The 12,850-nt window shown below is 40.5% G+C and overlaps 1 protein-coding gene across 1 annotated transcript; it reads right to left on the minus strand.

Moving 5' to 3' along the window:
• Window positions 1-2,384: 2,384 nt before the first annotated feature.
• On the minus strand, window positions 2,385-11,744 carry LOC129515538 (zinc finger protein 248-like). Its single transcript, XM_055334435.1, has 4 exons — window positions 11,682-11,744; window positions 10,994-11,052; window positions 3,163-3,289; window positions 2,385-2,681 (listed from the first exon to the last, which is right to left on the minus strand). Exons 1-4 carry the CDS (start codon window positions 11,716-11,718, stop codon window positions 2,578-2,580), a joined length of 327 nt encoding a protein of 108 aa, XP_055190410.1. The 5' UTR covers window positions 11,719-11,744; the 3' UTR covers window positions 2,385-2,577.
• Between the last annotated feature and the right edge of the window lie 1,106 nt (window positions 11,745-12,850).

The following is a 12,850-nucleotide window of genomic DNA, read 5'->3' on the forward strand; positions in this document are numbered from 1 at the left end:
CTTAATGACCCCATCAAAAGGCGCAGGGTTTCAGACTGGATAAAAAAGCAGGACCCATCTATTTGCTGTCTACAAGAGACTCATTTTAGACAGAAGGACACCTACAACCTGAAAATAAAAGGTTGGAGAACCATTTACCATTCAAATGGTTCTCAAAATATACCCTAAAAACTACAGAACACTTCTGAAAGAAATTGAGGAAGACACAAAGAGATGGAAAAATATTCCATGCTCATGGATTGGCAGAATTAATATTGTGAAAATGTCAATGTTACCCAGGGCAATTTACACGTATAATGCAATCCCTATCAAAATACCATGGACTTTCTTCAGAGACTTAGAACAAATTATTTTAAGATTTGTGTGGAATCAGAAAAGACCCCAAACAGCCAGGGGAATTTTAAAAAAGAAAACCATAGCTGGGGGCATCACAATGCCAGATTTCAGGTTGTACTACAAAGCTGTGGTCATCAAGACAGTGTGGTACTGGCACAAAAACAGACACATAGATCAATGGAACAGAATAGAGAACCCAGAAGTGGACCCTGAACTTTATGGTCAACTAATATTCGATAAAGGAGGAAAGACGATCCACTGGAAGAAAGACAGTCTCTTCAATAAATGGTGCTGGGAAAATTGGACATCCACATGCAGAAGAATGAAACTAGACCACTCTCTTGCACCATACACAAAGATAAACTCAAAATAGATGAAAGATCTAAATGTGAGACAAGATTCCATCAAAATCCCAGAGGAGAACTCAGGCAACACCCTTTTTGAACTTGGCCACAGTAACCGGAGAAGGACAAACAGTGTATGTTCTCATTCATTTGGGGAATATGAATAATAGTGAAAGGGAATATAAGGGAAGGGAGAAGAAATGTGTGAGAAATATCAGAAAGGGAGACAGAACATAAAGACTTCTAACTCTGGGAAATGAACTAGGGGTGGTGGAAGGGGAGGAGGGCGGGGGGTGGGGGTGAATGGGTGACGGGCACGGAGGGGAACACTTGACGGGATGAGCACTGGGTGTTATTCTGTATGTTGGTAAATTGAACACCAATAAAAATTAATTTATAAAATAAAAAAAATAAATGTTTTCCTTAATACATTCTCTCTCTGTAATTACTTTCTTGTTATTGAAAAATGCATCTTGCCATAAATGTCTGTCTTGATTTTCTTTGCTATCATGCCATCAACTTTCAATTCTTCTAGAAATAAGAAAAACATACCTTATGAATCTGAAACTACTTCTTTTTTTTTAATTTTTATTTATTTATGATAGTCACACAGAGAGAGAGAGAGAGAGGCAGAGACACAGGCAGAGGGAGAAGCAGGCTCCATGCACCGGGAGCCTGACGTGGGATTCGATCCTGGGTCTCCAGGATCGCGCCCTGGGCCAAAGGCAGGCGCCAAACCGCTGCACCACCCAGGGATCCCTGAAACTACTTCTAATAAAATTGGTTTAATATACAAATACCCTTTATATACCCAGCTCTCTGGTTTCAGAGCCAGTCGTTTGGGATAAAAGTAATACCAAATCAGTATGTTCCATTCCCTCTACTTTTCTGAGCAGCTGGGAGAAGGAGGTGACAACCAACCAACCAACCAAAGCTATTAAGCTATTGTGGTGGACAAGGGGAAAGTAAAATTGGCAATGAATGCACACATATTTATTGGGCCCTTCATGAATATACATTTCAAAATGGATAGAAGGGGGAAAATAAACATAATCCACAAATGAACAGAAAATAAAGGATTCAATAAGAGTGGATGAATAACAATGTGTGGAATTCACAGTAAGATATGCTCAATAAAAAAATTATAGAGTAAATGTGCCATGGAAAACAGGTACACAAGATTGTTGCTCAAAAAAACTATTAGAGGAATGAAGTGTTCAGAGATGAATTAGTGTCTAGGTGCTGATTTTGTTAATCCTACCTTCAACAAATAGCCAGAATTCTATCACTTTGCACACTCTGTTACCTCAAACCTAGTCTTTGGGGTGTCATTCTTCCTAACTAGTCCCATTCCTTCTACTCTGTACTTTCATGGCAATCTGCTTCCTGCCTCTCTCTCCAGTTAATACGAATTCCATAAGATAAAAGAACTTATTTCACCACTGCTCCATCTCTTTCATTTAAAACATGAGTGGCATGGGGAGCAAATGTTCAATTAATACTGGTTAAACTAATTTATTAATTTCTGAAAAGAAGTCCTTGAAAATTAGGAATAATGGAATGGAATATGGAAAATTGAATATGGAATGGAATATGGAAAATTAGGAATAATGGAAAGGAATATGAAGCTAAGAATGCAAAAGAAGGAGACTGACCAACATAAAATATTTATTATGACACAGGAATGAATTTCAAGGTACAAATAAAAGGGAGTAAACTCTTAAAAAGCCAAGCAAGAAAAGAGAACATACATGTGTGACAATGTATCTGTGGTGAATTTAGGTATACAGTCTCATTATCCTTAGTCACTTCCAAACAGAGACTCTTAAAAAGGATTCTTAAAAACACTCCAAAGATGCATATTCCTGAAACCACCTGGGATCTAATTTCCTCTGGATTACTCACTTGGGTAACACTGGCTTGCAAATTCTTTCTCTAACACCCATGGTGCTTCTTGCTCTAACTTGAAGATCTCCTCTGGTTTGGTAATGCAATGTCCTGCTAATGAAAAATTATAAAGGACATATGAAAAGCTGCCTGGCTTTAGGAACTCAGAAGAAAAACCAAGGTCCAGCTTCAGGAGCTGCAAATGAAGTGAAGGGACCCACTGGAATCTTTCTTTTCTTTTCTTTTCTTTTTTTTTTTAAAAGATTTATTTATTTATTTGTTCAGAGACGGGGGTGGGGGGGTGGCGGGGTGGGGACAGGCAGACACACAGGCAGAGGGAAAAGTGGGCTCCATACAGGAAGCCCGACATGGGACTCGAGCCGGGGTCTCCAGGATCATGCCCTGGGCTGCAGGCGGCGCTAAACCGCTGCGCCACCAGGGCTGCCCCTCACTGGAATCTTTCAATGGGTATTTGAGAAAACAAACAATATTCCTGGTGTCCACACCTAAGGATCATTAAACTCTACAAAAGGTCCACATGCTTTGGTAACAGCAAAAGGACAAGTCTGATGTTACTCAGAAAAGCTTTGCTTACCCAGTGAGATGAAGATACTATAGTTCTCCAACATCACATCCCTGTACAAGGTCCTCAGATCAGGGTCCAAATGACTCCACTCCTCCTTGGTAAAGTTCACAATCACATCCTCAAATGAAATTGATCCCTGGAAGACATGTATCTGATCAATCAAAAGTAGTCAAAACTACATGACAGAAGAAATATATTTAGGAACCAATTCTTTACCATGTTTACTACTGAGTTTATTAGAAAAAGTTTTTACAGGAGACTTACCACAGTCCCTCTTTTGTTTTATATGTGGTGGGAGAATGAGAACTGTAATAATAATAATAATAATAGTAAACACATACAGACACACACAAGCATAAAAAATGCTATTGGGATCCCTGGGTGGCGCAGAGGTTTGGCGCCTGCCTTTGGCCTGGGGCGTGATCCTGGAGACCCGGGATCAAATCCCACGTCAGGCTCCCGGTGCATGGAGCCTGCTTCTCCCTCTGCCTATGTCTCTGCCTCTCTGTGTGTGTGTGTGTGTGTGTGACTATTGTAGATAAATAAAAAAACTAAAATAATAATAATAATAATGCTATAAACATGAAAGTGTCCTGGTTTCTGTGGACATTAAAATACATAAATACATAAAACATTGTTTCTACTTTCAGGAAGCTTACAATCTAGTATGTATGCAAACTGGATTAAATGATAGCATAAGATCAAGAGAGAACTGAATTTGGGACTTTACTGGTACAAAATGCTCTAATCTCTGGTAATTTTGGCATTTTTCATTTAGATAAGAGTTCTCCAAAGTATTTGATGACTCACCCTTCAAGGGAGGAAAACTTTTAAGCATCAAATTGGCACAAATTTGTGGCAATGTATTGATATGTCTGATTGTTTCTCTCTACAGGTAGTCCATATTTTGCATAGTCCTGACATGCATGAATTTCAATTACCACAATTTATTTACTTAAGTAACAACAGTCCCCCAACAATACAATCAGATTTCAGTTACTATGGTATCTGTGGGTAATCACATAAAGTACAAACTTTGCTGCATGCTCTTCAATCCACAAATCACTACATAAATAACAAACATGAACAATGATCAATTGTGTCATTTTTTTCAAAGTCTGCCAGTAACTGAGCACTGCTTATCTATTACTCAGTCCGCACACAAACAACAAAACATATGTCCCCTTCTTGTCTCCTAGCAATATGGCATTTTGCAAAAATGGTTAAATGGTTTGCAAAAGAGAACTGGCCAACAAAAATGAAAAAGCAGCAAAGAAATGAGAAGTGATTATGGTAGAAGCGAAACTCAAATTAAATATAAATGGAGTTTTAGAAGAAACACCTTACTGTGGGGATGTTGATATTGCTTCAATTTGAGACACTCTAGATCTACAACCAAAAAATCTTAATGAAGAGGTACTCAGTACTAAATATTAGTTACAGTATTTTTAAATTTATATATATATGTATAATATATACATAAAATATGTATACATATGTATCATTAATAGATTTTTAATGTTTTAACAAATATTTTTAAAGATTGCAGAACTACCCCAATGATTAAGATTGCTTTGTATGTTTTCAGTGTACATGCCTATTTTTATAGCCCCACACTATAGTGCAAAGTAAGAACTGCCTACGGGTCCCATGTATGTGTCTGCATACATTCAGTATATAGTACATATAGCCACCAAATTCATCGAAGTTCAAAGTGGGCAGTGCGCTGATTGATTGGCTAAGGAATTAACTAAAGTATTGTCAGACACTCTGGGCATTTGCCACTCTGTATAAACACAGCTGATGGCTGAAGGATAAACCAGATTTAAAAAAATATTTTAGGTAAATGCTTCAGGGTCTCTGGCAATGGCCAATCAGCCAGAAAGAAAATGAATACTGACTTTGTTTTAAGACAGGTTTCTGAGGAGACAGATCATGATGGTTTAACTCTATAGTATAGGAAATCTCCACTTCACAAATCAATAATCCCTTAAAGTTGCCTATATACTCTCTGCTGATAACTTGAAAGGAAATTCACCAGGTTTTATCTTTCTAACAATTTCCTTTACAAATCTTGCAGTTCTTTCACCGAGGAAAGAAAACATAAAGGAACAGCATTCTACATTTCTGAATAAACTCACAATAGCTACCTACATGAATCAAACCAAATCTTCACATATAAAGAGACAATGAAGGTTCACTAGAAATTTAGAACCAGTAAAACAAAAGACACGCACCAGATAAAGTGAGAAAGTATGAAGAAAACAAACTATATAATTATTATGATTCCATGAGTTTTAAAGACACTGGAGATGAAAGTACTCAAAAGAACATTACTTCACCTCACACCTATGAGCAAACAAAAGCATTGGTGAGGCTGTGGAAAAACTGGAACGCTAGTGCACATTGGTGGGAACAGAAAATGGAACAGCTATACAGAAAACAGTATGGTGTGTCCTCAAAAAATTAAAAATAGAATTGTTATTAGTTTGCTAAGGCTCCCATAATAATAATGAGACTTTATTAAACTACCTATTAAACTACTCTAATAAACTACCACATGCTGGATGGCTTAAACAAAAGAAATTTATTTTCTCACAGTTCTGGAGGCTGGAAATTACAGAGAATAACCAGATAGCTTAGTCATGTCTACACACTGCACCTGTTAATACAGGATTTTAAAATTTTTATCATATTAAAAAACAATTCCAATCACTTCTATAGAACATGAGATACGGAAGAAAGGGAAAGTAAAACATGAAAAGGTCTGTCCAGAAAATAAAAATTCTTGATGCTTACAGAAAAAGTACAAATATAAACTATGCTAACTGTTTCCAGGAGAACCAATGGAAAAAAGTAGACTACTGAATTTTCAAACCACTGGAAGGGAGAAATATATAATTGAAAGAGAATAATTAAAGAAAGGAAAGAAGATGGGATAAATAAAATACAAATAAAGATAGAGGAACTAAAACTAAACATCATCAGTGACCACAATAAATGTGAATGAGTTAAATTCCCAATATAAAATGAAATCTCATGTCACCCATAAAAATAATCCAGACAAGTGCTGTTTACTAGTCACATGATCACACGTATGTATATACTTATTTTTATATGTATATATGTATTTACTTATTCACATACCACATAAATATCAATATATATATGTATACATACACACACAACATAACAGATAACTGTTGTATCTTCTTAAAGGGCTTGTGACAGAGGGAGGGGCAAGATGGCGGAAGAGCAGGGTCCCCAAATCACCTGTCCCCACCAAGTTACCTAGATAACCTTCAAACCATCCTGAAAATCTACGAATTCAGCCTGAGATGTAAAGAGAGACCAGCTGGAACGCTACAGTGAGAAGAGTTCGCGCTTCTATCAAGGTAGGAAGACGGGGAAAAAGAAATAAAGAAACAAAAGGCCTCCGAGGGGGAGGGGCACCGCGAGGAGCCGGGCTGAGGCCGGGGCGAGTGTCCCCAGGACAGGAGAGCCCCGTCCCGGAGAAGCAGGAGCTGCACCAACCTTCCCGGCGGGCGGAAAGGGGCTCGCAGGGAGTTGGAGCAGGACCCAGGAGAGCGGGGATGCCCTCGGGCTCCCGGGGACACTAACAGACACCTGCGCCCCGGGAGAGTGCGCCGAGCTCCCTAAGGGCTGCAGCGCGCACGCGGGACCGGAGCAGCTCGAGGGCTCGGGAGCGGCTCCAGGGAGGGAGCTGCGGGGCGGGAGCGCGAATCCCACAGCGCAGGCCCCGGAGCACAGGGCGCCGGGACACAGCCCAGGATCCGGCCTCCCCCTGGGACAGGCAGAGGCCGGGAGGGCCCAGGACAGCAAGGACGCTCCTGCCCCGAGCTGAGCACATCAGCGGCCCCGCCCCGGAGCCTCCAGGCCCTGCGGACAGAGAGCCGAGAGCCCCGAGCCCCGTAGTTCCTGCAGAGGCTGAATCCAGGCTTCCAGAGTTGCCATAGCAACTGCTGCTGTTCCTCCTGGGGCCCCACTGGGTAAACAACCCCCGCTGAGCCCTGCAGCAGGCAGGGGCAGAGCAGCTCCCCCAAGTGCTGACACCTGAAAATCAGCACAGCAGGCCCCTCCCCCAGAAGACCAGCTAGACGGACCAGTGATACTCCCCCGTGTTCCAATACAACTTGTTTTTGGCCACTCTGCACTGAGCAAAATGACTAGAAGGAAAACCTCACTTCAAAAGAAAGAATCAGAAACAGCCCTCTTTCCCACAGAGTTACAAAATCTGGATTACACTTCAATGTCAGAAAGCCAATTCAGAAGCACCATTATACAGCTACTGGTGGCTCTAGAAAAAAGCATTAAGGCCTCACGAGACTTCATGACTGCAGAATTTAGATCCAATCAGGCAGAAATTAAAAATCAATTGAATGAGATGCAATCCAAACTAGAAGTCCTAACGACGAGGGTTAACGAGGTGGAAGAACGAGTGAGTGACATAGAAGACAAGTTAATGGCAAAGAGGGAAACTGAGGAAAAAAGAGACAGACAATTAAGGGACCATGAAGACAGATTAAGGCAAATAAATGACAGTCTGAGGAAGAAAAACCTACGTTTAATTGGGGTTCCCGAGGGCGCCGAAAGGGACAGAGGGCCAGAATATGTATTTGAACAAATCCTAGCTGAAAACTTTCCCAATCTGGGAAGGGAAACAGGCATTCAGATCCAGGAAATAGAGAGATCCCCCCCTAAAATCAATAAAAACCGTTCAACACCTCGACATCTAATAGTGAAGCTTGCAAATTCCAAAGATAAAGAGAAGATCCTTAAAGCAGCAAGAGACAAGAAGTCCCTGACTTTCATGGGGAGGAATATTAGGGTAACAGCAGACCTCTCCACAGAGACGTGGCAGGCCAGAAAGGGCTGGCAGGATATATTCAGGGTCCTAAATGAGAAGAACATGCAACCAAGAATACTTTATCCAGCAAGGCTCTCATTCAAAATGGAAGGAGAGATAAAGAGCTTCCAAGACAGGCAGGAACTGAAAGAATATGTGACCTCCAAACCAGCTCTGCAAGAAATTTTAAGGGGGACTCTTAAAACTCCCCTTTAAGAAGAAGTTCAAGTAACTCTGAACGTGAATGGGCTTAATGACCCCATCAAAAGGCGCAGGGTTTCAGACTGGATAAAAAAGCAGGACCCATCTATTTGCTGTCTACAAGAGACTCATTTTAGACAGAAGGACACCTACAACCTGAAAATAAAAGGTTGGAGAACCATTTACCATTCAAATGGTTCTCAAAATATACCCTAAAAACTACAGAACACTTCTGAAAGAAATTGAGGAAGACACAAAGAGATGGAAAAATATTCCATGCTCATGGATTGGCAGAATTAATATTGTGAAAATGTCAATGTTACCCAGGGCAATTTACACGTATAATGCAATCCCTATCAAAATACCATGGACTTTCTTCAGAGACTTAGAACAAATTATTTTAAGATTTGTGTGGAATCAGAAAAGACCCCAAACAGCCAGGGGAATTTTAAAAAAAGAAAACCATATCTGGGGCACCACAATGCCAGATTTCAGGTTGTACTACAAAGCTGTGTTCATCAAGACAGTGTGGTACTGGCACAAAAACAGACATATAGATCAATGGAACAGAACAGAGAACCCAGAAGTGGACCCTGAACTTTATGCTCAACTAATATACAATAAAGGAGGAAAGACGATCCACTAGAAGAAAGACAGTCTCTTCAATAAATGGTGCTGGGAAAATTGGACATCCACATGCAGAAGAATGAAACTGGACCACTCTCATGCACCATACACAAAGATAAACTCAAAATGGATGAAAGATCTAAATGTGAGACAAGATTCCATCAAAATCCCAGAGGAGAACTCAGGCAACACCCTTTTTGAACTTGGCCACAGTAACCGGAGAAGGACAAACAGTGTATGTTCTCATTCATTTGGGGAATATGAATAATAGTGAAAGGGAATATAAGGGAAGGGAGAAGAAATGTGTGAGAAATATCAGAAAGGGAGACAGAACATAAAGACTTCTAACTCTGGGAAATGAACTAGGGGTGGTGGAGGGGGAGGAGGGTGGGGGGTGGGGGTGAATGGGTGATGGGCACTGAGGGGTACACTTGACGGGATGAGCACTGGGTGTTATTCTGTATGTTGGTAAATTGAACACCAATAAAAATTAATTTATAAAAAAAAAAGGGCTTGTGACAGTTAGTTTTGTATGTCAACTTGGTAGACTACAGTATCCAGTTATTTCATAAAACACTTGTCTAAGTATTGCTATGAAGTATTTTCTAGATGTGGTTAATATCTACAATCAATTATTTTAAATAGATTACCCTCAATAATGTGGGTGGACCTCATCCAAACAGTTGAAGGCCTTTATGAGCAAAAACTAAGGTTTCCCTCAAAAGAAGAAATTCTGCCTCAAGACTGAAGCATTAACTCCTGAGTTTCAAGTCTGCTGGTTTGTCCTTCAAATTTTAGATCTGCTAGCACCTACAACCACATGAGCCAATTCCATAAAACAAATGTATACTATGTGTATTTATGTATCTATATTATATGCTACCTGTACACACACACATACACACACACATCCTATTGGTTCTGTTTCTCTGGGGAACATGGATACAGGGCTTACAAAATATTTATTTTTCTTCATCTTAGTTTTTATTCCCTCCATTCTTTCTCCTGCCTCTCTCCCCAAAACCACCAGAAGCTGAAAGAGATAGGGGATGGAGTCTCCTCTGGAAGCTTAAGCAGGAGCACATCCCTGACAACACCCTGATTTCACACTTCTAGCCTCCATGACGTGAATAAATAAATTTCTGCTGTTTTAAGCTACCAAATTTGTGGTAACCTGTTATAACATCCACAGGAAACAAATACACCAACTCTTTGCCAAAACCGTATAGAAAATCAACAGTTTGCTTTGCTCAGTAGGAATACATCTGACCAGCAATAGCTCTCACTTAAACAAGCATAACATTCAGCTTTTGAATTTCAAATTGGGTGGTTGTCCATCCTTTTTTAACTATAAAAAAATCCACAGATGATGAAATCAGTCAAGAAAAAAAAGGTAAGAACTATAATGGACCAAAGATAATCACATGAAGATAAGCTTTGCTAAAAGGCAACCGGAAAAGGACAATAGTGTGAAGCAGACAAAAGAAATCATCAACTTGAGGGGCACCTCGATGCTCAGTTGAGTAAGTGTCCAACTCTTGGTTTTGGCTCAGGTCATGATCTCAGGGTTGAGAGACAGAGCTCCACGTGGGGCTCCATGCTCAGCAGGAGTCTGCTTGAGAATCTCTCCATCTGCCTCCCCACCTCAAATAAATAAATACATCTTTAAAAAAAATCATCCACTTGAATCATCTAAGTTATGCTTTGGCCTTCTCTCTGCACCTACTAAAGAACAATCAGAGTTGAAGATGATGGGCAGCATTGATTTCAGACTTGTTAACTGCAGTTGTCAACTACCTTACTTTCAGGAAGGCAAAGAAGTTTTTCAGACTTTAGGCCAGGAAAACTTTGTGTTCCATGAAGAATTATTTTGTTTATTTTTTTAGTCAAATCAAAGCATCTTCCTTTTGGACAGAGTGTCAAAGATAAATTTGCACAAAATTATTGTTATAAAAATTACTAAAAAAATTACTGTTACATAATATAACATGTAATATTTATACTAATGGAAAAGAAATTGCCACACAATTAACGTGTTGACCTTTGCTTGCTTTAGATCTGTTAACTCTATGATAGCTTTTATCATTTTTATCCTTCACTGTTTTATACAATGGAAAACAATGTGAGAAATGAAAAGCAGCTCACCTGGGATTTGTTCTTTTTCTGTTCCTTTTGGGAAAGTACAGAGAAGGTTGAATGTACAGCTATGGGAAAAGAAAACAGTAAGTCAAAAAAAAAAAAAGAAAACAGTAAGTCATGTGATATTTGGCTACTACAGACTTTTGAGATTCAGCTCCTAAAACCCCATGCCCACCAGCTGGTTAAATGTTACCCTGTAAGAGTAAGTACTTTGGCTCCTGAGAGAGTGAAAAAGAACCACGTGCAGAGAGAATTCACATGTGTGACTCTGACAAGAACCATAGAGCCTGGCTCAGCAATTTTTCACTGTTTACTTCCTAATCATTACTAATTTCATGTTTCTTTTAGAACCAATGCAGAACTAAGTCTAAGTTGCAATAGAATCTGGTGATAAGAGTCAAGGTTTCTCAGCCCTGAAATTAAGCAGACACAGATGACCCTATTCTATGCCTCTGTAATGTCAGGGTAGATAGAGCTGTAGTATACCTCTAAAGGGACATAGAAGAGCAGGTCAAAATCTAGGAAAAGTGAGTGGAGGTTGAAGGCAAGGGATATTTACTAAGGCTGGAGGTAGAGTTCCTTCAGTTGTGCCTAGTGCTCTCTCCCTACAGACCATGCAGACATGAACCCTCTAATGAATTAATATTTTCTATGAAACCTGCCCCTCACCCACTACTCTCAGTGTCCCACTCACCTATTTTTTCTGAAGCTTGGTCCAGACTTTTCACCATAATCGTGAGACCCTCTGTGTATGGGGAAAGTGAGGCCATGCTCATTCTGAGCAGAATAAAGAGCTGCTACTTCAGATTATGAAAACCAAGGCCTTGCTCCTTACTAGCAGTTTCCTGCCTCTGCTCTAAAGCTGTGGTGAGAAATCTGAGGTCACAGGAGCAATCTTCACGGTGGGATTCCTATTCCTGGGGCTTCCTTCATTCTTACTTCACAAAAGCTGCTTTCTTCCAAGGGGGCTGGAACCTGGACTTAAAAGACAAAATTTATTTAGAAGTTTGATTCATGAATCCAAATCTCAAAGACCTTACCTGCCTAAACTCTAAGGCCACTGAGGATGCTGAAAGTTGGACAGTGCAATAGTCCCAGCAACAGTTATGCAATTCTGACCTTGAGTTCTGAGATGCCAAGAAATCCCAAAATACATGACCACAGGGTGCGATTCTGCTCACACACTTCGAGGTTGCTTCCTTGAAACCTAAAGAAATACGACATTGGTTTTAGACAAGGTTGTCTACCAGAACTGTGAGCCCTTGAGTATTTCACTTGAGCCGGCTGAGCCTCAGTTTCCTTTTTTGCCAAAACAGAAAACATTTACATAAAGACCATTATTGGGTTTATTTTTTTTAAATTTTTATTTATGATAGTTACACACAGAGAGAAAGAGAGAGAGAGGCAGAGACACAGGCAGAGGGAGAAACAGGCTCCATGCACCGGGAGCCCGATGTGGGATTCGATCCTGGGTCTCCAGGATCGCGCCCTGGGCCAAAGGCAGGCGCCAAACCGCTGCGCCACCCAGGGATCCCCCGTTATTGGGTTTAAATAAAATCTAGCCAGTGACAAGGAAAAATATCTTCCAAATAGCTACCTTATTACCTTAACAGCTAATATCAGCTAAGCTCTGTTCCGAACGTTGAGATTTGATACGCATTTTTAAAAGGTGTGTAAAAAATTTAACCTTCCAAACAATCCCACGTGGCATATGATATTCTTATTTTACAGATGAGGAAACCTCGTCTCACGTGGCTCGGCATCCTGCTGGCAGTTACCAACCTACACCCGGCTCCACCTGGATCCGGAGCTCTCGTCCCCTCCCGCAGCCACGAGGACCCTGCGGCCCCACGCGGGCGGCGC

Source organism: Nyctereutes procyonoides, unplaced genomic scaffold (assembly GCF_905146905.1).
Source record: "Nyctereutes procyonoides isolate TBG_1078 unplaced genomic scaffold, NYPRO_anot_genome, whole genome shotgun sequence".
Taxonomy (NCBI): domain Eukaryota; kingdom Metazoa; phylum Chordata; class Mammalia; order Carnivora; family Canidae; genus Nyctereutes; species Nyctereutes procyonoides.